At 44.6% G+C, this 27,741-nt stretch overlaps 1 protein-coding gene across 1 annotated transcript in view; it reads left to right on the forward strand.

Moving 5' to 3' along the window:
* Positions 1–27,741, forward strand: part of MRPS5 (mitochondrial ribosomal protein S5) — a 97,900-nt gene that overhangs the window by 12,049 nt on the left and 58,110 nt on the right. The window contains exon 2 of the mRNA XM_040429630.1: positions 16,135–16,272. Coding sequence (XP_040285564.1) covers positions 16,135–16,272 — 138 coding nt within the window. The remainder of the gene's footprint in view (positions 1–16,134; positions 16,273–27,741) is intronic.

The following is a 27,741-nucleotide window of genomic DNA, read 5'->3' on the forward strand; positions in this document are numbered from 1 at the left end:
AGCCTTCTAACGTCCTAAAAAATCTAAGGATATTTACAAAATGATGCCAACATAAAGTAGACATATGGGGAATGTTAAGTAGTAATTATTTTGTGAGGTATCACTTTTTGTTTTAAAAGCAGAGAAATTAAAAAATTTTAATTTTTTTTGGTAAATTTGGGATTTTTTCATAATTAAAGGTAAAATATATTGACTCAAATTTATGACGATCATGAAGTACAATGTGTCACGAGAAGACATTCTCAGAATGGCTTGGATAAATAAGTGTTCCAAAGCTATTACCACATAAAGTGGCAGCATTTCCTCGCAACAATCACTTTGGCTGTAAGGGGACAAGCTATCAATACAGCAATCCATTGTCCCCACTGGAAATCATTGTTCCTGTTCAGTAGATGAATAGATGCTCCAGAATTGTTATTGCAAGTAGTTGCTAAGACGGTCATGTCAGGAGGGGGGACAGGTCCTCTCTAAACACGGTGTAGACATGTTGTGTCAGCAGCGTCATGTTTAGGGGTCACGTCTAAACTCTTTCATCGCTGTTTCTGTGCATCTGAAGTTGCTGGACTCGGGGAAAGAGCCTTCATTACCTATTTAGTGCTTGCACTACCTCATTTTATGTTCATCTCACTGACACATCGATGAAAGCGCCTCTCTAGCAGAAGTGCTTGTAAGCGCTACTAAAAATGTGGAAGATCCCAGTTATGTATTTATGAAACTGCAAAAAGGAGAGGCTGGGAACAATAAGAGACACAGCTGCTGCGGACCGGGAACGTTGAAAGAAGTTCCTCTGGGCTTAAAGGGATGCAGTCATTTGTCATTGTGAGCACGAATACAGGCTGAGGTATCAGGTCCGTCTCTTTTCTGGAATACCAAGGGATGGGTGATTTCTGGTATACAGGTGAACCAATAAGTCACACCTTGCTGAAAATGGATTATATAAGCTTCAGGGTCGGGTGTGATTTAAAGGGTACTTTTCGTCCAGATAATGTTTTAGAATAAGCAGTCCTGTGTGCACATGAAGAATAACTATTTCTGCCCTTTATGTGACTTTTGTTGGGCATTTTTCATTACTTTTCCCTTCCGCAGGCTCCATCTCTAGTTGTCAGTTTTCCCTGAGCCAGTAGGTGGAGACGACCTGCTATGATGTCTCCCGTAGACTACACGTGGAAAAAAAAAAAAACTAGAGCTTCTGCTCCCTTAGCTCTATGTAGCACATCAGCAGTATGTTGGAGAACATTATACAACAGTACCGAACAATGTAGTTGTGAACCCAGCAATGGGGTGCGATAGAACAATTACTAGCTCCTTCAGTAACGTCTTTCTGCATCTCATTCTACAGCTATTTTATCCTACCCCCTCCATAGACTGGTATGTCAGTGACCTGATGGTCTTATCTCTCCAAAATGATTTTTAGCTGCAAATTGAGTGTGAATGATCAAGCTGAGGGAGGATGCAAAGTGGCTCATAAGTGGAGAAAGATCTGTCCCTAGTAATAGAAACTCAGAAGACAGGAAAGAGGAAGTGGGGTTGTGTCAGAGCTAGCTCAGATCCTGATACTGATAAAAGAACTGCTTCTACACTGCTTCTGAAGATTATAGGAGCCTCCTATGTGTCCGTAAGTGTGACTTCCCCCTTATCTGTTCTGTGAGCTCCGGAGCTTAAAACAAACCTATTGGGAAATAAGGGAAACGATGTCACAGCAGTACAGTGAAGGCAGATTTCACAGATTTCACGCCCCCTGCTTCTCGCTTACATAGCCTGTTCTCGTGAGATTTACCAAATCTCATAAGATTATCTCCTTCTCCCTGGTTGTGATGCAATTGGACAGCGTCATAGCCAAGGAGAAGGAGACGCCCACTGAGAAGAGCAGAGGCGGTCTCCTCCCTGTACCAATGCACATTAGGCATGAGAACAGAATGGTGGGCATCAAGGCGCAATGTAGGGAGTTTAGGGACCAAATAAAAATAAATAAAAACATAATGACATCTGCTCATGGTGAACTACATACAGTATAAGTTATTGATTTTTGAAGATAATAAATCCGGTGACTGGTCCTCTTATTTTATGGAATGACGTGTAGGTGTTGGTAGGGGGACGTGCCATTCCCTCCCTTTTAGTACAACACTTTCTCCTAGCCTGAGGCAAACCCATAGATAGCTGCTGGGCTCATTACTGTGGGGACAGGGTTGAGTGCTTCATATATACGTTCAATGCCTGGAAGCTGCATGGCCGGTGGTGGCTGTGCAAAGCCTGATCCCCCTGTGTTGAATTTGCAGTACTTGGGTGTAGAGTTGTTGCGATACCAAATTTTTGATTCGGTTTTAATACCATGAAAAAGTATTGCAATACTCGATACCACGCGAAAAAAATAAACCAAAAAGCCACGTGCATTCCGCATTTTAAAAAATGGTGAATCGCGCAGTTTTTATTTATTTTTTCTGTTCTGGTGTTCACCGCATAGATTTTTTAAAATATTTTAATAGTTTGGACTTTTTTGATGTGACGTAATATGTTTATTTATACATTTTATATGTGAAATTGGGAAAGGGGGTGATTTATACTTAATATTTTGGTGTTTTTTTTTTTACTTTTTTATTTTTTTACACTTTTTATTTAATATCTTTTTCCCCCCTTAGGGGCCAGAGCCTGGGATTTTTTTCATCCCTTGTCCTATTCACCCTGATAGAGCTCTATCAGGGTGAATAGGACTTCACACTGTCCCTGCTGCTCTGTGCACACAGCATCAGGGATGTTACCATGGCAGCCAGGGCTTCAGTAGCGTCCTGGCTGCCATGGTAACCGATCGGAGCCCCAGGCTTACACTGCTGGGGCTCCGATCAGAACCTGCCACTGCACCACCAATGAGGGGGAGGGGAGAGGACCCTGTGGCCACTGCCACCAATGATTTTAATACTGGGGGGGGTTGAGAGGTGCTGGCGCACTGTGCCACCAATGATTTTAATGGGGTGGGGGGTTGAGGGGGGGCGCACTGCGCCACCAATGATAAATACCCCTTAATACAGGAGGCGGGTACTGGCAGATCAGCGGCAGTTAACCCCTCAGGTGCCGCATCTGAGGGGTTAACTGCCGCTGATCGCAGCTCCCTGTCAGGGGCAGGGTGCCGGCAATGCGATTCTGCTGCCGACACCTGCCTCCTGTATTATGTGTTAAAGACTACTTTTCCTGGGTCCAGACTTTCAGTATTAGGCTACACAGAGCGGCGCCCAGAGATGTCCCAACACTTACTATTAGTCCTGGGCGCCGCTCTGTGTAGGAAAATTCGTATCATTGGTGGCGCAGTGCGCCCGCCCCTCCTCCGCCCCTCTCTCCGTTCATTGGTGGCAGCGGCAGCAGCACAGGGGGGAGGGAGACACAGCTTCCTTCTCCCCTGTGCTGCTGAAGGAACATGAGCGCGCTGACAGCAGCGCGCTCATGTTCAGAAATACTAGACTGTGCAGCCCAGTATCGAAAAAATGGAAATCCCGGTATCGTATCGGGACAAAAGTATTGATTGGGTATCGAAATTTCGATACCCGCAACAACCCTACTTGGGTGAGGTAACCTCATGTATAGTTAGCGCCCGGACGGTGCTAACTATGCATTTGGATCCTTAAAAGTGACTAATGACCTTGGATGTCCTGTGTTGTGTGGAAAAATAAAAGTTGGTTGGACTTTTAACCCCTGAAACCTGTGAGTCTGTCATTGCCGACCCCACCACAAGCACACGGACCTTCAACAATAGTAACTGTCTGAGTTTTGGAAGCCCTATTATGAGGTTGCCACACTCTAGTTGAGATTAGCATCTTTATCTCTATACTAGAAAAGGGGACACTAGTATATGAGAAGTTCACACTGACATGATGGCTTTCAGTTTCACAGTGTCTGATAGATCCATTTATAGTCCATTAGGTTGCTTTTTTTTTTTTTAAACTTTTTGACTTATAATGGGCATGTCAGGTTTATTTTAATTTTTTATTTTTTTTATGGGATGGAAGAGGGCAGCATTCTAACCTATTGTCATTCCCTCGTTGAATTTGATGGCTTTTTTTTTTTTTTTTAAGGTACTGTTGTATGTACAGTAACTACGGTATTCTTCCTGTCTAGGAATGGAAGCTTGACATGAGCCGGACCAAAGTCAGTGTTCACATCCATGTCATTTTATCCATGTGAGGTTTCCGTTTCTTTACATCAGGGACATTCACCATTTGTATGGTATCACCAATCTGGCCAAAATCAGAAGTGTGTAAAGTGAGATCCATATTTTAGCCTCACATCATAATGGATCTTATGTATCCTTGGGGACTCAAATTAAAATGGTTATTCAACAGATTCGACTGTAAAATATTTCATATTCACCTTACTGATTCTCTGCTGTGCCCATGATGCTTCCCAGTACTCCACCTCCTGTTCTCTGCTTCCGGGCCCCTCCTGTCACACGGGAAATGACCATTTACTGACTGTGAAATGTCGGTGCTGTGGCCAGCGATTGGCTGAGCAGTCACTTCCTGTGTGTTGAGGCTTTTTTTTCCATTTCATCCACCATGACGGCCCACATTGAGATTGACCCTTGACCTCTGTAGGGGCAGGAACACATAGAGAGTTTAAGAACCCCCCACCCCTCCACCTCCTCAGTGCTTTCCTGCCCCTACAGGGGCCAACATGTGGAGAGTTCCTCCTTCATGGAGGATAAAACAACCTTATTTTCTTTACAGGTTCTCCAGCTGGCCTCCAGCGGCAGGAGCTAAGGCTGGCCAGCTAGGAGCATCGAGGACCCTCGTCTCGGCTTATGCTGAGGCCTGCGGTCCTCCCCATACCTTCAGACTCCCTTCCCTCCTTGAGGAAGCAGTTGGAGGTGCCGGCTTCTCGGATCATCGCGCGCTGTGCTCGGCGTCCTTTCCTTCTGGAGGAGGGCCGAGTTCTAGCGTCCGGCAGGGGGAGCAGGTACGGCGCATGGAGCGTCTCTATGGGCGGGCCGGGCGACGCACGTACCTCTTAGTAGGCTGGTGCGGCGCAGGCCTATGCCATCAAACCGGGCGCAGCTAGATGACGTCAGACGCCGGGAATCTTAAAAAGAGAAGACCGCGGTTCCTTTCGGCCCCTCGCCTGCTACACCGCGATGTCTGAGACACCTGCTCCCCGCCAGGAGGGTCCTGATCCTTCTGCCACCAGTACCGTGAGTCCCCTTCTGGGGGGTATATATTTCAGTTCTTTAATCTGAATTACTAATGCTGGGATATCTGGTTGCTTCCTTCTGCAGGGCAGCAAGGAGTTAAAAACAAAAACAAAACCCTTAAAATGCTGTGCTTGTTCCAAGCGTCTCCCTGAAAATTATAAAAAGAGGCTATGCAAACCTTGCACTACGGAAATTTGGAAGGAAGAGCAACCAGATATACTCTCGGAAATGAAGTCTTTTATTTCAGACGAGATTAAGTCCTCTTTAGCCACCTTGTCTACCCCCTCCAGCAACCCCATCCCTTCTAAGAAACGCAAACTGTCCGTTATTTCCTCTTCTGAGGGGGAAGAGGTTGAAGTGGCCTCCGCCTCATCCAGACAATTTCCTAATGAGGAACCCTTGTCGGACGGGGAAATTCTAGAAGAAGATAAAAAATACTTTTTTTCGGCTGATGAGATGGAGGAGTTGCTACGTGCGGTCAGGTCCACTATGGGCATTGAAGATACTCCTAGGCCCCGTACGGTGCAGGATGAGATGTTTGGGGGTCTCAGATCTAAGTCCTCTATTGTTTTCCCCATTAATGAAAATATAAAAGAAATGATATTGGAGGAGTGGTCAGATCCAGAAAAAAGGCTTGGCGTTCCCAAAGAATTCAGGAATAGGCTCTGCTTTGACCCGGCTGAAAGCAAGATATACAACCAGACGCCTAAGGTCGATCTACAGGTGGCCAAAGTAGTAAAAAAGACCGCCCTACCCTTTGAGGATTCCTCTCAGCTAGGCGATCCTATGGATAGAAAGGCAGATGGCCTCCTAAAAAAATCCTGGGAGTCAGCTATGTTTGGGGTAAAAACTAATATTGCTGCTACCTCCGTCGCCAGAGCGATGTATATATGGCTAGGAGAGTTGGACGAACATCTAAAAAATAAGACTCCAAGAGAAGAGATCAGGGACTCTCTCCCCCTTCTCCGCTCCGCCACAGCTTTTTTGGCCGATGCGTCTGCAGAGTCCATCCGGTTTTCCGCCAAGGATGCTGCTCTCTCTAATGCAGCCCGACGGGCTTTATGGATGAAGGCCTGGTCAGGAGACAAGGCATCCAAGGCCAAGCTTTGTTCTATCCCCTTTTCAGGGGAATTCGTCTTCGGCCCCACTCTGGATAAAATCCTAGAGGGAGCAGCAGACAAGAAGAAGGGTTTTCCAGAGGACAAAGAACCAAAAAAGAAGCCCTTTCGTCAGTACCAACCCCAGCAGAGATCCTACAGGGGGAAAGGGAAGTCTGGCCGATGGAGCTATCCCAAAGGAGGGAGAGGAAGAGGCTTCATCCTCAATCCCCAGAATAGGCAAAATAAACAACAATGACGCCAGGGTCGGGGGGCGACTGATGGGTTTTCTATCCTCCTGGAGTCAGGTAACTTCAAATCCCTGGGTGCTAAATGTAATCTCTCACGGTTACAGGATAGAGTTCACATCAGTCCCCCCGAGAAGATTCTGCATCACACCTCAGAGCAGATCAGATCTTCCAAAAATCTGGCAGGGCGTCCAGGACCTCTTAGAGCTAGGGGTAATTCAAAAGGTTCCTATCTCGGAGGAAAGGAGAGGATTTTATTCCAGTCTTTTTTTAGTAAAAAAACCAGACCAATCCTTTCGTACGATAATAAACCTAAAACCCCTAAACAGGTCTATTCTATACAGGAGGTTCAGGATGGAGACCATCCCATCCACAATCCCTCTGATTCCAGAAGGGGCGTTCATGTCGTCAATCGATCTAAAGGACGCTTACTACCATGTCCCCATCCATCATCTTTCGCAAAAATATCTAAGATTCGCTCTAAGAGGACCAGACAGGTCTATCCATCACTTCCAATATGTCGCCCTCCCTTTCGGTATTTCCTCGGCCCCCAGGGTCTTCACAAAAGTCGTGGTAGAGATGGTGGCCTACCTTCGTCAGGAAGGAATCACAATCATTCCATATCTCGACGACTTTTTAATTCTGGGCAAGACAGAATCCGAGAACCGTTTGGCAACCCAAAGATTCTCGGAATTCTTAAAAAACCTTGGCTGGATTATAAATACAAAAAAATCCACCCTAACCCCGTCCATGAGAATAAAGTTCCTGGGTGTGGAATTAGATTCGTCCCTGTTGATGACCTTCCTCCCTCAGGACAAGGCTACTGCACTGACAGTGAAGATCAGAACATTCCAGAGGGCTCGCAATTGCTCCATCAGAAAGGCCATGAGTCTCCTGGGAAGCCTAACCGCCTGCATTCCCTCAGTGGCATGGTGCCAAAGCCACACAAGAGTAATCCAAAATTGGATCTTAACTATCTGGGACGGAAGACAAGTAAGTCTAGACAGGATTTTTCGGATCCCTCAGGCCGTAAAAACAGACTTGGATTGGTGGAAAGTAAAAAGACGTCTGCTAGGAGGCCTTCAGTGGCGGAACCATCCCGCCGTGCAAGTAATCACGGACGCAAGCCTCGGAGGCTGGGGAGCAAAGATAGGAGATCATCTTCTACAGGGTACCTGGCCTGCCGAGATAAAACACAGTTCCTCCAACTACCGAGAGCTATACGCAGTCCTGGAGGCATTATTAAAGGGAGAGTGTCTTCTAAAAGGGCGACACCTAAGAATAATGTCAGACAATACCACAACGGTGGCTTATCTGCGTCACCAAGGAGGGACAAGGTCACGGCCTCTTGGAGAGATAGCAAAAAGAATTTTCTCCTGGGCAGAAGAGAACGCTTTATCTCTGTCCGCCATCCACCTAAGGGGCTGCGAAAACGCAGTAGCAGATTTTCTGAGCAGAGAGACAGTAGATCCAGGAGAATGGTCTCTGAACAGGAATATCTTCCAGAAGATCTCAGAAAGATGGGGCTGTCCAGAGGTAGACTTATTCGCCTCCAGAAGAAATGCGCAGGTAAAAGGTTTCTACTCCCTAAACCCAGGAGACAGTCCATGGGCAATCGATGCCCTGTCAATACAATGGAAATGGAAACTAGCCTACGCCTTTCCCCCAATACCACTAATACCGCGGGTCGTCCAGAAGCTCCTGGAGGAACCAACTACTCTCATCCTGATAGCCCCTCTGTGGCCAAAGAGAAGTTGGTACTCCACTCTAAAACAGCTATCGCTGGAAGATCCGTGGGAGATTCCCTTCCAGAGGGATATTCTAGTCCAGGGCCCTCTTCTTCATCCAGACCCAGGTATATTCAGACTGTCAGCCTGGATCCTGAGAGCGAGACATTAAGAAGCAGAGGACTTTCGGAAAAGGTGATACTTACTCTGAGGGCGAGTAGAAAAAAGGTGACCTCCTCCATCTACCTTAAGATCTGGAAGAAATACTGTTCCTGGTTAGGAGTTGAGCACCCAGACACCACCTCTCCTCCCATCAACAGAATTTTGGACTTTCTACAGTGCGGCCTTGAGTTAGGCCTGAAACCTAGTACTCTGAAGGTCCAAATTTCTGCCCTCAGCTCCTTCTATGACTGCAGCCTGGCCAACCATAGATGGATCAGGAGGTTCTTCAGAGCAGTTTCTAGATTGAGACCCTCTCTGAGATCCAGAGCTCCGACTTGGGATCTTAACATCGTCCTGGAGGGCCTAACAAAACCTCCATTTGTACCATTATCTGAGATCTCTTTAAAACACCTTTCTCTAAAAACTGCCTTCCTGATCGCTATCACCTCAGCCAGACGCATTGGAGAGATCCAGGCCTTTTCTTCTAAAGAGCCCTACCTCCAGATTAGCAAAGATTATATCCGTCTAACTCTCGACCCAGGTTTTCTCCCTAAGGTAGTCTCACCTTTCCATCTAGAGCAGGAGATCTTCCTACCCTCTATCCCTAGGTCCGAACATACAGGGTCTAGAGATAGGTTACATCTCCTGGATGTTAGGGACATAGTTATCCATTACCTGGATTCTACCAGAGATTTCAGGGTGGATAACAACCTTCTTATTCAGTTTTCAGGAAAAAATAAAGGAAAGAAGTTAGCCAGGTCTTCCATAGCCAGATGGATCAAATCCACTATTGAATGCTGCTACAAGATCCAGAACAAACCCAGTCCTGGTAATATTAAAGCCCATTCTACTAGGGCCACTGCCTCTTCTTGGGCCGAGAAAGGAGGGGTCTCGCTGGACCAGATCTGTAAAGCCGCAACCTGGTCTAGCACTAATACTTTTGTAAGACACTATCGTCTTAATCTTCCGGACGCGAATGAAGCTCTTTTCGGCCGGAAGGTTTTACAGGCGATATCCCCACCCATTTAGTTATCTGATATGTCTCAATGTGGGCCGTCATGGTGGATGAAATGGAAAAACCGCAATTAGACTTACCGGTAATTCCGTTTCCTTGAATCCACCATGACGGCCCATACTATTCCCCTTCCCAAAAAAAAAATAAAAAAAAAATATATTAAAAAAAAAATGTTTTTTGTTTATAAGTTGCATATACATGCAGATGATTATTTAGGAGTTTAAGGGTATGAATCAATATCCTTTTACTTTTGTTCCACCTTTCGGGTAATTGTAAAGCACTGAGGAGGTGGAGGGGTGGGGGGTTCTTAAACTCTCTATGTGTTCCTGCCCCTACAGAGGTCAAGGGTCAATCTCAATGTGGGCCGTCATGGTGGATTCAAGGAAACGGAATTACCGGTAAGTCGAATTGCGGTTTTTTTGCGGGGCATACTGTAGTTTTTTATTGGTATCATTTTAGGTATGTATGAATTTTTTAACACGTTTTATTAAATTTTTTTGGGGGGAGCAAGGTGAATCATTTTTTTTATTTTTTTTTCCCGTTATAAAAATTTATTTTTATATTTTAGTAGTTCAGACATTTTCAAATCCGGCGATACCTGTTATTTTTTGTTTACTTTTTTATGTAAAATTGGTTTGAATTTTTTCTAAACTTACCTGTTTGGTGGCTTGATCATGCAGTCTTTTGATCACTTGTCCCACAGACAGCAATAGAGTACTAATGCAGTCTATGGTATTCTGACAGGCTGCCTAAGCCCTGTCTTGGGCATGTCCTTTTAGGCAGCCAGCCGTGACAAGCCTGGGAACATTCACAGGGCCCCAGTCTGTTAGGACAACAGATCGGAGTCTTGCAATTTTGCCCCCTCCCTCTTTTTAACTGCACATAGCTGCAGTCACTATTCACAGCAGCATCTGAGGAGTTAAATTACCAGGATCAGCATCATCACCGATCCTGGTCACTGCTGGTGGGTGCCTGCTGTACTATACAGCTGCACCCACTACGTATGGCGCAAGCTGAGCATGTGTGTTAAACAAGTAAAGACATTCACAAAGTAATTAACCCCTTCAAGATAGAGCCATTTTTCACTTTAAGGACCAATTCAGTTATGAAGTCACTTTGTGGCGCTTACATAATACAAACCACCCATTAATGACACCGTTGTAAAAACCACACCCCTCAAGGGATTCAAATATGAGTTTACAAACTCTGTTAACATATTAGGTGTTCCACAAGAATTAAAGAAAATTCTTTTTGCATTTTCAATTTTGATCAATTTTTTCCGGTAAGGCAGCAAGGGTTAACAGCCAGACAAAACTCTATATTTTTACCCTGATTCTGTAGTTTACTGAAACGCCCCATATGTGGTCATAAACTGTGGTATGGGGATACAGCAGGGCACAGAAGGGAAGGAGCAACATATGGATCTGGAGGGCAGTTTTCACTGGGATAATTTTAAGTTGCCATGTTGCATTTAATACCCCCTACAGTAGAAATTCCCAAAAGTGACCCCAATTTGGAAACTACGGGATAAGGTGACAGTTTTAGTGGTACTATTTTGGGGTACATATGTTTTTTGATTGCTCGATAGTACACTTTTTGTGAGGCAAGGTAACAAAAAATGGCACCTGGCACGATTTTAGTTTTTAGTTTTTTACAGCGTTCACCTGACAGGATAGACCATTTGTGTTGTTTTTTTTTTTGTTTGTTCTGTTTTTTGCAATTCACAATTTTTTATTCTTGAGAACAAAGAAAAAAAACAGCAATACAGTCAAGTAGTCAGGCAGTAAAATGTACAATATTCACTCATCTTGAAATACAGTTCTTACAGCTTGGGCTGATTTACCCTACATGGCACGTAGTTCACGTGTTATTTTTATAGCGCACGTGTGTTTGTTTTTGTTTTGCATAATAAAGCATTTTTGGGGAAAAAAAAAATCATGTTTTAATGTCTTCATTTTCTGAAAGTATTTTTTTTTTTCTGCCAATCGTCTTGTCTAAGAATAGATGCTGCAGAGTTATTACATGTCAGGAGCGGTGAAAGGTCCTCTTTAATATTACACTTTTTATGGGCCAGGTGACTAAAAAATGGCACCGTTTTTATCTTTTTTACTGCGTTCATCTGAGGGGGTATATCATGTGATATTTTTATAGAGCAGGTCTTTATGGACGCAGCAATACCTAATATGTCTATTTTCTTTTTCATGGTGTTTTCCCTGTTTCAATGTAGTACGATACATGCTATATTGTACTACATTGGCTGTCCGTGTAATACACTGACAGTGTGCCTGTGAGACCCAGCCTAAGGGCTGGACCTTACAGGCTTCTTCCGTACATGGCAGATCCCAAGGTCTTTGCGTGGCTGGGGATTGCAATGGTAGCCATCGGCCTCCTGTCGTGCAGTGCAGGGGGCTGATAGAGAGGCCGAGGGAGCCCCCTCCCTCTGCGATCCTCTTATGTGCTGTGGTCAGCATTGATTGTGGCATATAAGGGGTTAGTCCGCCGACATCGGAATTTACAGTGAAGCCGACGGATGCAGCAGGAGCCCAGCTGTCAGTCCCAGCCGAGCCCCTGAATTGATTGGGCGTGCCAACCTCCAGTGCCCGCCTGATCATCATGACTTACTAGTACATCAATTTGCAGGACGTCACTTCCCGCTATGACATACTAGTACATCAATTTGCAGGAAGTCACTTCCCGCTATGACATACTAGTACGTCATATTTCGCCAAGGGGTTAAAGAGAACACATCACTATGACGGACCTATTAATCTAAGGATGCTAATGTGAAGGCTTTATGGAATTATAGTGAAGTTATGTCATTGCATGAATTAAAGGGCTTTCCGTGTTATTAATACTGATGGCCTGTCCGTTCCTTGAAGGTTTTTTTTCCGTTTGCATTATCCTTGTTTTCTGCCTTGGTTTGTCAAGATTTTAGACGACATGACCACTTTGTAGGTTTTGGTTCTTGCTGATCCCGCACCACCAGAAGCTCTGGAACAAAGGTCAATAGCTCCACAAACCACTTTGACGATATAGAATAAGTAAACTAAATGTTTTAATGGACGTTTCATTGTAATAGCTGATGTTGTGTGTTCTCCGTGTTCAGTACACACACAAATAATTACAATATATGCAAATTGTATTAGCCTTTAGAGCCTCTTGGGCTTTTGGGTGGTTTCATATTGTTTGTTTGCTGCTCTTCTTCTTTTCTTTCCAATCTCGTAATTAAAACATAAGAAAATAAAACATTTGCAAATAAACCAAAGCTTGGATGGTGCACTTGAATGAATTAATGAACACAACTTTTTTCTTTCTTTCTAAATAATCAAAGAAAAGTCCTTGGGGTTAAGCAGTTGGCTGTATTCCTATAAAGAAGTATAATAAAAGCTAATGTAAAAGTCATAAGCTTTTTTTTATTTCAATAGTATATCCATCTTTGAGATCCGCAACACTGTCATGGTGGCACCATGGTCGTGTGAATGTACCCTAAACCAGACACAATGGGGGAGATTTATCAAAATTCGTGTAATGAAAAACTGCCTTAGTTATCCGTAGCAACCAATTAGATTCCACCTTTGGAAAAGTTGAAATCTAATTGTCTACTATGGGCAACTAAATCCGTTTTCATTTACACCAGATTTGGTAACTCTCCCCTAGAGTCTTCATTAAAATATCCTAACATTTTACAGCTCCCGATTATTCATCTGTCTCTATGGTAACAGACTACAAATAAACTCTGTGTAGTCAGATCCTGATGTAATACGTCCTTCCTTCTCCATTCTTGCTGATGTATCAGATGTAGGTTATCAAAAATATGTGGACGGATGGATGGATGGCTGGCAATATGTAATGTGTTGTTGTGTAGGATCGTGCTAAGGTTATTTTTATTTTTTTATCAAGTAGGCTAAATAAAGTATAATCAAGGTAGTCTGTCACCAGAGACCTCCCTATCAAACCAAGAGCATGGTTAGATAGCTGTAGGTCACCAGATGAAAATCTTTTTTCCCCCTTCCCAATCTTTCAGAGGTCTCTTGTGATAGACTTCCTTCTTAAAGGAGTATTCTACATAATATGTTGTAAGTGTCTGATAGGCCCATGTCCCACCTCTGGGACTTGCTCCTATCTTAAGAACAGGAGTCCATGGCACAATGCAGTGAATGCAGAAGAGGCAATGCATGCACTGCGCACTCCAAGAGGTGGGACCCGCACTTGTTGAACATTTATGGCACATCCTGTGGCATTTCCTGCAGTGTCAGGGCATAGTGATCCTGTACGCTGTCAGGACAGGGCACAGTGCCCGGCAGCAGACGGGGAGCGGTGAGCCATACTAACACTAGCAGCACTACACTCGCCGCTCCCCGCATCTCACTAATGAGGGCTTCCATAATGGAAGCGTTCATTATTATTCACATTATAAGATGCACTGCCATTTTTCCTCCACTTTTTGGGGGGAAAAAAGTTAATCAGGTAATTTATCTATTTTACAGAAATTTCCTAAAACTATTTTATTATGAGAATGCCCACCACTCGCTACAATACCAATCACTACTTAACTTAGTGGTCCAGGAGGCTATTGACAGCCATTATTCTGACTATGGCTTAACAAACACAAACTGTCATAAGATGTTATTACGGTAACTTACTGTACGGTCTCTTGGGTGACGTTTCAGGCCCTGTGGATGCAGCTCCTTTGCTTTGCATGACGACCATTTCTGCCTGTTGATCTGGTAGTTCGGCCTAGCGCTATGGGTCCAAATTATTATTAATATAGTGTTGGTTCAGGCTTATATATATATTAGGGCTGCACGATATGGGAATTTTTTGCGATTAGGGCCCTAAAAATTGCGATAACGATGTGCGATGCGATATTTTAAGGGAATTGTGCTAGAGGTCTATTTGCTTGGATTTTCCCATAAGAGCCGCTGACGCAGCTGGGTATGACATAGTTATGGGGTATCTGTGGATGGCGCTGTTATGTGGGGGATCTGTGGAGGACGCTGTTATGTGGGGGATCTGTGGAGGACGCTGTTATGTGGGGGATCTGTGGAGGACGCTGTTATGTGGGGGATCTGTGGAGGACGCTGTTATGTGGGGGATCTGTGGAGGACGCTGTTATGTGGGGGATCTGTGGAGGACGCTGTTATGTGGGGGATCTGTGGAGGACGCTGTTATGTGGGGGATCTGTGGAGGACGCTGTTATGTGGGGGATCTGTGGAGGACGCTGTTATGTGGGGGATCTGTGGAGGACGCTGTTATGTGGGGGATCTGTGGATGACGCTGTTATGTGGGGGATCTGTGGAGGACGCTGTTATGTGGGGGATCTGTGGATGACGCTGTTATGTGGGGGATCTGTGGATGGCGCTGTTATGTGGGGGATCTGTGGATGACGCTGTTATGTGGGGGATCTGTGGATGACGCACTGTTATGTGGGGGATCTGTGGATGGCGCTGTTATGTGGGAGATCTGTGGAGGTGTAGATCTTTGGATGATGCTGTTATGGGGGATCTGTGGATGGCGCTGTTATGTGGGAGATCTGTGGAGGACGCTGTTATGGGGGACCTGCGGAGGGCACTGTTATGGGGGACCTGCGGAGGGCACTGTTATGGGGGACCTGCGGAGGGCACTGTTATGGGGGATGTGTGCTATGACACATGGGGCCACGAGGGGGGCCAGCATAAGACACACATATAGCATCTTATGCTGGTCCCCCTCATGGCCCCATGTGTCCCTTCATGTGTTAACTCTCCTATTCATAAAATGGCCAGCCTCTGTACTTTCACAGTTTCACTATGAATGCACTCACACTGCAGAGAGCGGCAGAGAGCGAGCCGGCCGGTGCGTGACTGACGTCACTGTCACGCTCCTCCCACCTAATTCAGGAAGCAGGAGCGTGACTAAGTGACGTCAGTCCCGCTCCGGCCGGCTGCCTCGCTCGCTCCCGCTCGTCGCTGCAGTGCATTCATCGTGAAAGTAAGTACAGAGGCTGTAATAGGACTTTTTTTTATCAATAGTGGCCCCTTCATATATAATAATCGCGGCATTTTCGGCTCGGCCGAATCGCCTAACCGCATTTGCCGATTATCGCGATTCGATTACTTTTGCGATATATCGTGCAGCCCTAATATATATATATATATAATTTTTTTTTTTTTAGACATCTGTATAAACAGAAAAGGGATCCATTCCACATCGCCAAACGTGAAATAGTCATTATGCACAGAGTTTGTCATTAAAGGGATTATCTGGAATGTTCATATTGATGGCCTAGCCTCAGGATAGATCAATATCAGATCAGCTGGGGTCCGAGTTTCTGCACCCCCATCGATCAGCTATTTGAAGAGGCCATGAGCGCTGAGGCCTCTTTCTAGGCCAGTGACATCACCGTACATCGGTCACATGTCCTAGGCACAGCTCAGTTCCATTCATGTGAATGGGTGTGAGCTGCAGCTGTAAGCATCCAATGGACAGTGCTGTGCTTGGTAAGATGTGAGGAGGCCACAGTACTCTTTAGAGCGACGGTGAGCGTGGCGACCTCTTCAAACAGCTGATCAGCAAGAGGGACTTCTGCCGCTCTGATATTAACGTCCTAACCTGAGGATAGGCCACCAATATCAAAATCATGGGGGAACCCCTCTAATCTCCAGGAGAACATTGTTTCTTTATGGTATACATGCATTGTTATGTAATGAAAAATGTTTTTGGGAATCCACAGGTGGGATCTCCATACCAGAGGTAAGAAGCAGATGCCAGTTCAACACATTTGCACTTGTCCAAGAGCCATGTCACCTATCTGCAATTCACAGTGTCACTATTCAGCAAGCAAGAATGTCCAGCAGCTTCTTCAGCAGATGTGAGTTGTCCTGTTTCTTTACACTATGACTATTACTATGGATGTGTGCTGTTAATATATTCAATTTGGAGGAGTACAGTATCTCACGAAAGTGAGTCCACCCCTCACATTTTTGTAAATATTTGATTCGATCTTTTCATGGTACAACACTGAACATATGGCACTTTGATACAATGTAAAGTAGCAACAGTGCACATTTGGTGTGCCCTCAAAATAACCCAACTCACAGCCATTAATGTCTAAAACGCTGGCAACAAAAGTGAGATTGTGCCCAATTAGCCATTTCTCCCCCCCCCCCCCCCCCCCCCCCACCGGTGTCATGTGACTTGTTATTGTTACAAGGTCTCTGGTGTGAATGGAGAGCAGGTGTGTTTAAGGGGTTGTCCCAGTTATTTTTTTTGTTCTTTCTATGTTTCTAACCAGGCAAATGTAACAGCTTTCCAATTCACTCACTTTATCTCCAGTGGCTGGTTTCTCAGATTTCACTGAGGGTCACAAGACCTGTGATGTCAGCTTCTCTCCCTGCTCTGATAAAGTTCCTGCACAAGCCTGAGAGATCTGTACACCAGAGGTCACTGTGCTGGCCACGCCCCCTTGCACTGCCGGCTGCTGCTTATTGCTCTCTCCCAGGATTCTTAACCCCTTCAGCTGCATAGACTCAGGGCTGAAATGTTTAGGGTCCATTCACACGTCGGTAATTTGCAGACCCATTCACTTTAAATAGGGCTGGAACGGATGCAAATCCACATTTTCGGGATCCGCATCCGTTTTTTCAGAATCCGCAATTCCGTTCCTGAAAAAAATAGAACATGTCCTATTCTTGTCCGCAATTGCGAACCAGAAAAGGCATTTTCTATTATAGTGTCTGTGATGTGTGGTCCGCAAATTGCGGATCGCACATTGCAGGTGTCCGTGTTTTGCGGATCCGCAAAACACTTACGGACGTGTGAATGGACCCTTACTGTGTAGCTGCAGGCAGTGAGGAGACAAATGCTGGGCACAGGAGCTGAAAGAAGTTCTGCAGAGCATTGCAGGTAGGGGGAAGATCTTGTGTGTATTAGCAGTGTCATTGTACAGCTGGGACTTGTAGTTCTACACATACAACATGCTGCTGAGTCTCCCAGCAGGCAGACATGTCACTCAGGGCAGTATTTGTATTCACTCCCTTAGCAGTGTCATTATACAGCTGGGACTTGTAGTTCTACACATACAACATGCTACTGAGTCTCCCAGCAGGCAGACATGTCACTCGGGGCAGTACTTGTATTCACTCCCTTAGCAGTGTCATTATACAGGTGGGACTTGTAGTCCTACACATACAACATGCTGCAGAGTCTCCCAGCAGGCAGACATGTCACTCAGGGCAGCTCTTGTATCCACTCCCTTAGCAGTGTCATTATACAGCTGGGACTTGTAGTCCTACACATACAACATGCTGCAGAGTCTCCCAGCAGGCAGACATGTCACTCAGGGCAGCTCTTGTATCCACTCCCTTAGCAGTGTCATTATACAGCTGGGACTTGTAGTCCTACACATACAACATGCTGCTGAGTCTCCCAGCAGGCAGACATGTCACTCAGGGCAGTATTTGTATTCACTCCCTTAGCAGTGTCATTATACAGCTGGGACTTGTAGTTCTACACATACAACATGCTACTGAGTCTCCCAGCAGGCAGACATGTCACTCGGGGCAGTACTTGTATTCACTCCCTTAGCAGTGTCATTATACAGCTGGGACTTGTAGTCCTACACATACAACATGCTGCAGAGTCTCCCAGCAGGCAGACATGTCACTCAGGGCAGCTCTTGTATCCACTCCCTTAGCAGTGTCATTATACAGCTGGGACTTGTAGTCCTACACATACAACATGCTGCAGAGTCTCCCAGCAGGCAGACATGTCACTCAGGGCAGCTCTTGTATCCACTCCCTTAGCAGAGCAGGGGGAGGGGCAGAGATTGTTTTTATTGCAAGTAAACAAAGGGCCAGAAGAGAACCAGGGAAATGAGGAAATAGATATTTTTTTTTACCTAAAACTTGCTTAGCTTCGTTATATATCGCTGACCATCAGATTTACAGTGCTATATCTTATTTTTCCTTAACTCGGGCAACCCCTTTAAATTTGGCGTTATCGCTCACACTCTCTCATACTGGTCACTGAAGTTCAACATGGCTCCTCATGGCAAAGAACTCTCTGGGGATCTGGAAAAAAAGAATTGTTGCTCTTATAAAAATGTCCTAGGCTATAAGAAGATTGCCAACACCCTGAACCTGAGCTGCAGCACGGTGGCCAAGACCAAGACAGGTTCCACTCAGGACAGGCCTAGCCATGGTTAACCTTAGAAGTTAAGTGCACGTGCTCAGCGTCCTATCCAGAGGTTGACTTTTCAAAATAGACGTATAAGTGCTGCCAGCATTTCTGCAGAGGTTAAAGGGGTGGGAGGTCCGCCTGTCAGTGATCAGACCATACACCGCATACTGCATCAAATTGGTCTGCAAGGCTGTCGTCCCAGAAGGAAGCTTCTTTTACCGATGATGCACAAGAGACCCCGCAGACAAGTAGACTAAGGACATGTATTACTGGAACCATGTCCTATGGTCTGATGAGACCAAGATAAACTTTTTTGGTTCAGAAGGTGTCAAGCGTGTGTGGCGGTAAAAAGGTGAAGAGTACAAAGACAAGTGTGTCTTGCCTACAGTCAATCATGGTGGTGGAAGTGTCATGGTTTGGGGCTGCATGAGTGCTGCCAGCTGTGGGGAGCTACAGTTCATTGAAGGAACCATGAATGCCAACATGTACTGTGACCTACTGAAGCCGACCATGATCCCCTCCCTTCAGAAACTGGGCTGCAGAGCAATATTCCAATATGATAACGACCCCAAACACACCTCCAAGATGACCACTGCCTTGCTAAAGAAACTGAGGGTAAAGGTGCTGGACTGGCCAAGCATGTCTCCAGACCTAAACCCTATTGAGTATCTGTGGGGCATCCTCAACTGGAAGGTGGAGGAGCCCAAGGTCTCTAATATCCACCAGCTCTGTGATGTCATCATGGAGGAGTGGAAGAGGATTCTAGTGACAACCTGTGAAGCTCTAGTGAACTCCATGCCCAAGAGAGTTAAGGCAGTGCTGGAAAATAATGATTGACACGCAAAATACTGACACTTTGGGCACAATTTGGCCGTTTTCACTTAGGGGTGTACTCCCTTTTGTTGCCAGCGGTTTAGACATTAATGACTGTGTGTTGAGTTATTTTGAGGGCACACCAAATTTACACTGTTATAAAAGCTGTACACTGACTCAGGGCTCCAGATAGCGACCAAAATGGTCGCCAATGCGACTTAGAATTTACAAATGGCGACAAGACTTTTTAGTCTTGTCGCCATTTGCGACTAGACCCGCCACCGCAGCTCTGCAGTTGAATACAGCGGCGGGGCACCGGAGATAATAGTTCTCTGCCCCGCCGCCGATGTTCTTCTCAGCAGCGCAGTGGAGGAGTCTCTCCCTCCCCCTTGTGCTGCCACCGCCAATAAGAAGAGAGACAAGAGGAGGAGGGGAGGGGCTGTGGCCACTGCGCCATCAATGAAGATAACCGACCTGTTAATGCAAATACAGGAGGCGGGTGCAGGAATCAAATAGCCAGCACCCGACCTCTATGACAGGGAGCTGCGATCCGCTGCAGTTAACCCCTCAGGTGCGGTACCTGAGGGGTTAACTGCAGCGGATCGCAGCTCTCTGTCATAGAGGTCGGGTGTCGGCTATTTGATTCCGGCACCAGCCTCCTGTATTTGTATTAACAGGTCAGTTATCTTCATTGGTGGCGCAGTGTGCCCCCCAACACCCCAGTATAATAAACATTGGTGGCGCAGTGCCAATGATGGTTAAAAAAATAAAATAAAAATGAACTCCCCTCCTCCAATTGATTGCGTAGCTGCCGGTCTCCTGTTCTTTCTTCAGGACCTGTCAAAGGACCTGTGGTGACGTCACTGAGCTCATCACATGGTCCATTACCATGGTGATGTACCATGTGATGAGCACAGTGATGTCACTACAGGTCCTTTGACAGGTCCTGAAGAAAGAACAGGAGACCGGCAGGTACGCAATCAATTGGAGGAGGTGAGTTCATTTATTTTTATTTTGTAACCCTCAATTGACCACCTACTAAGCATTCTGTATTAAAGAATGCTATTATTTTCCCTTATAACCATGTTATAAAGGAAAATAACACAGTGAATAGACTTTCATCCTAGCAACCATGTGTGAAAATCACACCGCATCCGCACTTGCTTGCAGATGCTTGCGATTTTCAAGCAGCCCCATTCACTTCTATAGGGCCTGCATTGCGTGAAAAACGCACAAGATAGAGCATGCTGCGATTTCCACGCAACGCACAAGTGATGCGTGAAAATCACCGCTCATGTGCACAGCCCCATAGAAGTGAATGGGTCCGGATTCAGTGCGGGTGCAATGCGTCCACCTCACGCATTGCACCCGCGCAGAAATCTTAGGGTTCAAGCCCCTAAGGGGGCTAATAGTAAGTAAAAAAAATAAACACAAACACTAAGGCTATTTTCACACTTGCGGCAGTGTGATCCGGCAAGCAATTCCGTCGTCGGAACTGCCTGCCGGATCCGCCAATCTGGATGTGACTGAAAGCATTTGTGAGACGCATCCGGATGTGGATCCATCTCACAAATGCATTGCAAGAGCGAATCCATCTCTCCGCTTGTCATGCGGACAGACGGATCCGTCTTGTACCTTTTTACACATTTTTACGTATCCGGCATCCAGGCAAGTCTTCAGTTTTTTTCGCCGGATATAAAACCGTAGCATGCTACGGCTTTATCTTTGGCCTGATCAGTCAAAATGACTGAACTGAAGACATCCTGATGCATCCTGTACGGATTGCTCTCCATTCAGAATGCATGGGGATATGCCTGATGAGTTATTTTCCGGTTTAGAGCCCCTGTGACGGAACTCTATGCCGGAAAAGAAAACTGCTAATGTGAAAGTACCCAAAAATATTAAGTTTAAATCCCCCCTTTCCCAATTTTACATATAAAATATATAAACCATAAATAAATAAACATATTACATAGCGGTGCGTCCGAAAAGTCCAAACTATTAAAAAATATCTCCTATGCGGTGAGTGCTGTAACAGAAATATATAAATAAAAACTATGCGATTCGCCATTTTTTTAGTCACCTTGTCACCCCAAAAAATAGGATAGGACTGTTCTATTATGGGCCGACCGTTTCATAAAATGCTAAATGCACGCGGGTTTTTTTGGTGACGAAAGCGAATCAAAATTTTGGTATCGAAACAACGCTATGCCGATCTGATCGGCATAGCGTTGTCACGATACCAAACTTTTGATTCGGTTTCGATTTGGCAACTAAAAATTTAATTTGGCTCCTAAATTTTTCAGTTCAGGAGCCAATGGCTACAAGGTATTTTTTTTGTCTGGAGCACTGTGACTATTTTACATTGTATCAAAGTGTCAGATCTTCAGTGCTGTCCCATGACTAGATATAATAAAATATTTACAAAAATGTGAGGGGTGGACTCACTTTTGTGAGATACTGTATTCCCCGTTGATAATGTGATGGCATGGCTATAGGATCTGCCATCAGTCCATGAAGGAGCTGCATTGCTGATTTTGATTTAGGGTATTTTCACACTTGCGTTGTGAGGATCCGGCAGGCAGTTCCGTCGGAAATCCGTGTGCAAACGGATTGCATTTGTAGACTGATCCAGATGCGGATCCGTCTAACAAATGCATTGAAACACCGGATACGTCTCTCCGGTGTCACCCGGAAAAACGGATCCGGTATTTATTTTATTTGCATTTTTAAAGGTCTGCGCATGCGCAGACCGGAAAACTGGTTCCGTTTTGCCAGATCCGGCATTAATGCATTTCAATGGAAAATAATGCCGGATTCGGCATTCCGGAATTTTGGACGGAGAAAATACTGCAGAATGCTGTGGTATGTTCTCCAGCCAAATACCGTAAGAGGGACTGAACTGAAGACATCCTGATGCATCCTGAACGGATGGCTCTCCATTCAGAATACATGGGGATAAAACTGATCAGTTCTTATAAGGTATTGAGCCCCTAGGACAGAACTCAATACCAGAAAAGAAAAACGCTAGTGTGAATGTACCCTTAGCGCTGTCCTCTCCTAAGTTTTTTCTGCACAGAGAACTGCAGCACTGCCATTTCAAGTGAAGGTGGCTGTGCTGCAGTTCCCTAGACAGTGTGCTACCAGGAAGCTAATGTGCAGGGAAAGGGGGCGCAGCACTAAATCGTATGGCTGCAGCCCTTTCTTTGCCAGGATTAAGGGGCGTCCCAGAGTTAGGCCTTCCACACATTATAAAGTGGTGGCGTATCCTAGACTTACTAAATGGGATTATAGCCATAGCTAAGCTGTTAGCGATGTGTGTGCGCATGCTGACTGTCTCCAAAGACATTGTGAATTCCGCTTTGGAAGATAATAAGGTCTGCAATGTAAAATCAGTACAAGCTTAGGCAGTGAAATGTGTTTTTCAAGTTTCTTAACTCCTGTGTAGATTATACAAGCTACAAAATGATATCCAAAGTTAGTTGTAAAATAATATTATTTAATATATATCCTTAAATTCTCTGCATTACCCAGTGCTATAGCAAGAAGAATGCATCAAAAAAGTAGAGGGTGAGAGTCAGTCGAACTGTTCCCTAAATAGACCACAGTGGAGAGATGCATGCGTGCTTGGCAGGGCTGTGGAGTCGGTAAGCCAAAGTTCTGACACCGACTCCTGCATTTTATCACAATCCGACTCCAGCTCTGACTCCTTCATAAATGGCCAATAATTTAGTAATAACAGATTTACTGTAGCAAAATGGTAACATCAGGCTAAGTAATCAGGCCTCTTAGATTGAACTTAAACCATATTTTCTGGAATACAAAACCTGAAATTTTCTAAATTCCTGGAAGTAAATATGTAAGGCACTATGCATTTAATATCTGGAACACACGGTTATACACATCAATTAATTTGTCCACAGAAAAAGTTAGAAAAGCTATATATGTGTGTCCTAGAAATGCAGAATCATGTGCAAGTCTAAATGGGAATGAAATAAACAGGTAAAAAGTGGAGCTGCTATATACAGTGCTTGTTATATGAGGGCTGTCTGGGAATAAATAGCTTTTCACAGGAGCCCGTTGCCTGCTTCCACTCTGCCATGGACATGATCATCTGCTCTGCTGCAGCCAGTGATCGGATTCTGCAGTGATGTGTCCACAAGAGACAAACCGCCACTGAATCCAGCTATTTTCTGCAGCAGAGCAGATGATCATGTCAGTGCTGGGGACAAATTAAACAGGCCACGGACCAGAAGATAGGCACACGGGAGCCAGCATGCAGGACCAGAGCGGCGGGGATTAGGTAAGTATGATTATTTTCCAAAGCGGAGGCAGGCTTCAGGCCCCTATGAAAAGTTACTTATTCCCTGACCTTTAATTCTGTCTTCCTCTCCTGAGATGACTGTCATGCCCAGTCGTGAACTTCCTCCTCTGGTCTTTAGAAAAGGAACGTACTACTGAGCATGTGCACAGTTTCAGGAATTGTTAGTAAGGGCCTTTGAGCAGCATGAAGATACCTAGCATAAGGGACAGGAGAAAATACAGGGATGGTGAAAAATGATTATCTTTTACCACTAGAACATACTGCTTTGTTCATAGTATAGGAATAGGAGAGAACACGGGGGAGGTAAGAACAGATTATCTATCACCACTAGAACACTCTGCTTATCACTGTTTATAGTATAAGGGACGGGAGAGAACACAGGAGAGGTGAGAATAGTATAAAGGGACAGGAGAAGTGAGAACTGATTATCTATCACCAGTCAAACACCTCAGTTATCACTATGTTTGATAAATAATGGCCTTAGATTGATAGAACGTAAAATATATTTATGATTAACATTTCTAAACTCTTCTAAATTTATATGAAACTCAACTGAAAAGAATACTAGTTCACTTCCTCCGGGATAAGCGCAGGCCTAGACTCTCATACTCCCAAATAACCAAACCGACTAAAGGGGGACAGGGGGTACCCGACTTTTTTCAGTATTACAGAGCTATCAAGGGTTTTAGGGTTTTGGAGTGGATGCAATATGACCCAGGGAGAATGGATATATCCCTCGAACAAGCCATGTCCAAAATACCCTTGCGCTCCCTAATTCTTGCCATGACACACACACAGGATATTCTCAAAACTGTTGATAATCCACTAACACGCAACACAGCCAAGATATGGCACACGAGTTTGGGTAAGTGTCTACTAACAAGCCCCCTACCTCCCCTTCTCCAGTCCAAGTTAGGGATGTGTTTTGGGATTCTACTATGGAGTTTAGGTCCACACTGACAGCGGCCTGTAAGGAGAACGCTCAGATAATATGGGATATATTAAAACATGACCCTAGTACAGAAGACCTTGCCTTAGCAGAGTTTTTCCACCTCAAAATCTCACTATTATTCGCAAGTCACATCTTCTCCACGCTCTTAGAAAGCTTCAGATATCCACTGACATGGAACCTACATGTTTTGAACAGATGGTCGTGAGCGCTAAAGAACCTTCAAAGAAAATTTCTAAATTATATATGGCCCTTCTTTCCAAGAGTAAGCCTGGGAAACCCACTTTTATTACCAACTGGGAAAAGGATTTGAAGCAGCCTTTTTCAGATGATGACATTAGGTCTCTACTGGAACGTACTCCTAGAGTATTGAGATGTACGCGCTTGCAAGAGAACTATTACAAAATTCTAACAAGATGTTACTACACCCCAGAGAGAATACATAAACTGTTTCCGACAACTTCACTGACATGTTGGAGATGCCTCCAAGACACGCGTACATTTTTGCACATTTGGTGGAAGTGTCCTCTGATAGTCCCTTATTGGACATGTGTTTCTGAGACCCTGACCAAACTCTGCAGAAATGGGGTAACCCAATCACCACAGTTCTGGCTTCTGGGGATTATCCCACTCACCTCATTCTCGAAGCAGGAGGAACGCCTGTGCCAACATTTGTTAGCGACAGCGCGAACAACGATTGCAGCACACTGGAAGGATGCAGCTTCCCCTGCTATTTCAAACTGGCTTAACAAATGTGATCAGGTTTACCGAATGGAAAAAATTGCCCATTGGGAGTCAAATTCGACACCCTAGTTTGAATGTATATGGGGTGCCTGGAAAAAACTTAGGAATTTCACTTAATTACCTGCTTTAATGGTGTGTAAGTGCTTACCTGACCCTTCTCCCCACCAGGCTGCATCAGTTTACGTTTATGTAATATTTTGTTCTGTGTTCAGATGAAGGTTCTCCAGTCATAAATTTTTAAATGATAGCGTTTATTGGAAAATGCAACACTGTTAGTTTGCCTGTCTAACTCCGGATACATTAATCCACTATACTGTTCCGGCATAGAATGTTCCGGCATAGAATGCCAGGAGTCGGCTGTACAAAAACTGTTGCATGCAGTGTTTTTTGTCCGATCGAATCCTGGCCTATTTGCCAGGTAGCGGCCAAACTCCATTATAGTCAATGGGCCGGCAGGCTTTCTGGTAAAATCCAGCAGTGCCCAATCTGGAGAATTCCAGCAGGCTGTTTTTCTTCTGGAGCAGCCTGCCAGAGAGCTGTGCCGCAAGAAGAAACTAGCCTAACAGATGATAGTTGTCGTTTTAAAAAAAAAATATTTTTAAGCTGGAGTCGGTACATTTCTTCCGACTCCACAGCCCTGATGCTTGGTCTGCTTGCTCCTTCTCTCCCCTTACCTATCTCAGCCACCATCGGTCATTATGCTTGACACAACACGGTTCACATGAGTTGGGAACCCAACTTATCCCAAATTTATATCTCCTACATCATAATTGTTTGTTGGGTAATCTGTTTATTTTCCATGTATTTGTATTTCTTCTGCTTGAAGGCCCTCCTACCTAGAAAAGGAAGGGATTTGCAAAATAACCTTTTGTCCACACACCCTATTCTAAAAAGTATTGAATTTTCGGGAAAATAGAGAATCTGAATCCTAAAAGAGAAATATTTTAAGTGACCAAGTATTAAATAGGGAGGAAACCATGATAGTTTACTGATTTACACGTGGAAAGAGTTGACTTGGATGAAGAGCTTGGCTTACCATTCCCTTATTTCCCCCAACATGAGAATAGATCCAAAATATAGATAACAAGTAATATCCCAGATGAGGTGTTAGGGGCTATATTAGTGCTTGTGTATAGACTTATCTTCGTTGGTACTAATTTGTGAAGGTAAAGTATAAGGTTTATCTCTTATGCTTTTACTTGTGATTCGATTTATTTTTTTTTTTTACTTTTTGTTTGCTGTAAAAGAAATATTTATTTAAGGGATTTCCAGCCAGTCGTTCTTTTCAAAAGATTTAGAGAGGAAATGTGAGTGTCTAAGTGGTCACCTATCCTTATCGAGAGCACCCAGGAAATAGAAGCCTGGATGGGTGACCCGGCAAGTGTCAAAACAGGAGCGATGTGCTATCGGTGAGATGAGTATGACTTTTACTGGCTGGACAACCCCTTTTTAAAAAATACACATTGCCCCAGGTATATTTCTTATGAGCTCTGCCCCATACGTTACTGTTCTGTGTGCTGTTTGTGGCTTTATTGCCTGGTTGTTAATAACGTTCATTTTGCCATTGTCCTTATCTCCCTGTGTTACTTTTATCAAATAAAAGCCGAGCTAGTTACATGATAGTTATTGCAGAGGATCTGCTTCCTATTTCCATCAGTAAAATCCTTGCCGCCTTCCTTTTTAGGTTTTCCATTATCGTCTAGGAAGCAATTCCTGTTGCATGTGTCCTCGTCAGTTCCTTGTCCTTTGTAGCTACAGTAGTACTCAATAACTAGAACTCTCGTTGCCTCATTAAGTGTTCTTGCATGGCAAGACCACTTACTGTTATCTCACACATATATTCTTATTATTATAGCCAAATTTACCTCCCTAACTCCTCCCACAGTTTTTACACTACATAGACAGTAATATACCAAAACGTGCGGATTGTTCCCGTTTGGTGTGCTATTACTTTGTAGAACGTTTCGCCGAATGGGTCATGAAATATCTGCGTTTTTGTGGAGAAATTGGTCCCATAGGAATGAATGGCGGAATGTTCAAAACTAGAGTGGGAGCTGACAAAAGCTAGAGTGTGAGCTGAAAAATCAGGACATGATTTCTAAATTGCCACTTATAAGAAAACGTTCAGCTATCCCTGCTGCCACTAAAAACGGCTAAGCCATAGTCCTGATAGTTTTCACAATATGACCATTTGTTTGCAACTCACGCCACCCATTGACATTCATTGAAACTCCACTCTAGCCACCTGAAATTTGAAGGGCAATTTCTAAACTGCGACTGTGCCTTCATTTTTAATATTTCAGAGACATACTATGCATCAAAATGTAGGT

This window comes from Bufo bufo, chromosome 4 (genome assembly GCF_905171765.1).
Source record: "Bufo bufo chromosome 4, aBufBuf1.1, whole genome shotgun sequence".
In the NCBI taxonomy this organism is placed as follows: domain Eukaryota; kingdom Metazoa; phylum Chordata; class Amphibia; order Anura; family Bufonidae; genus Bufo; species Bufo bufo.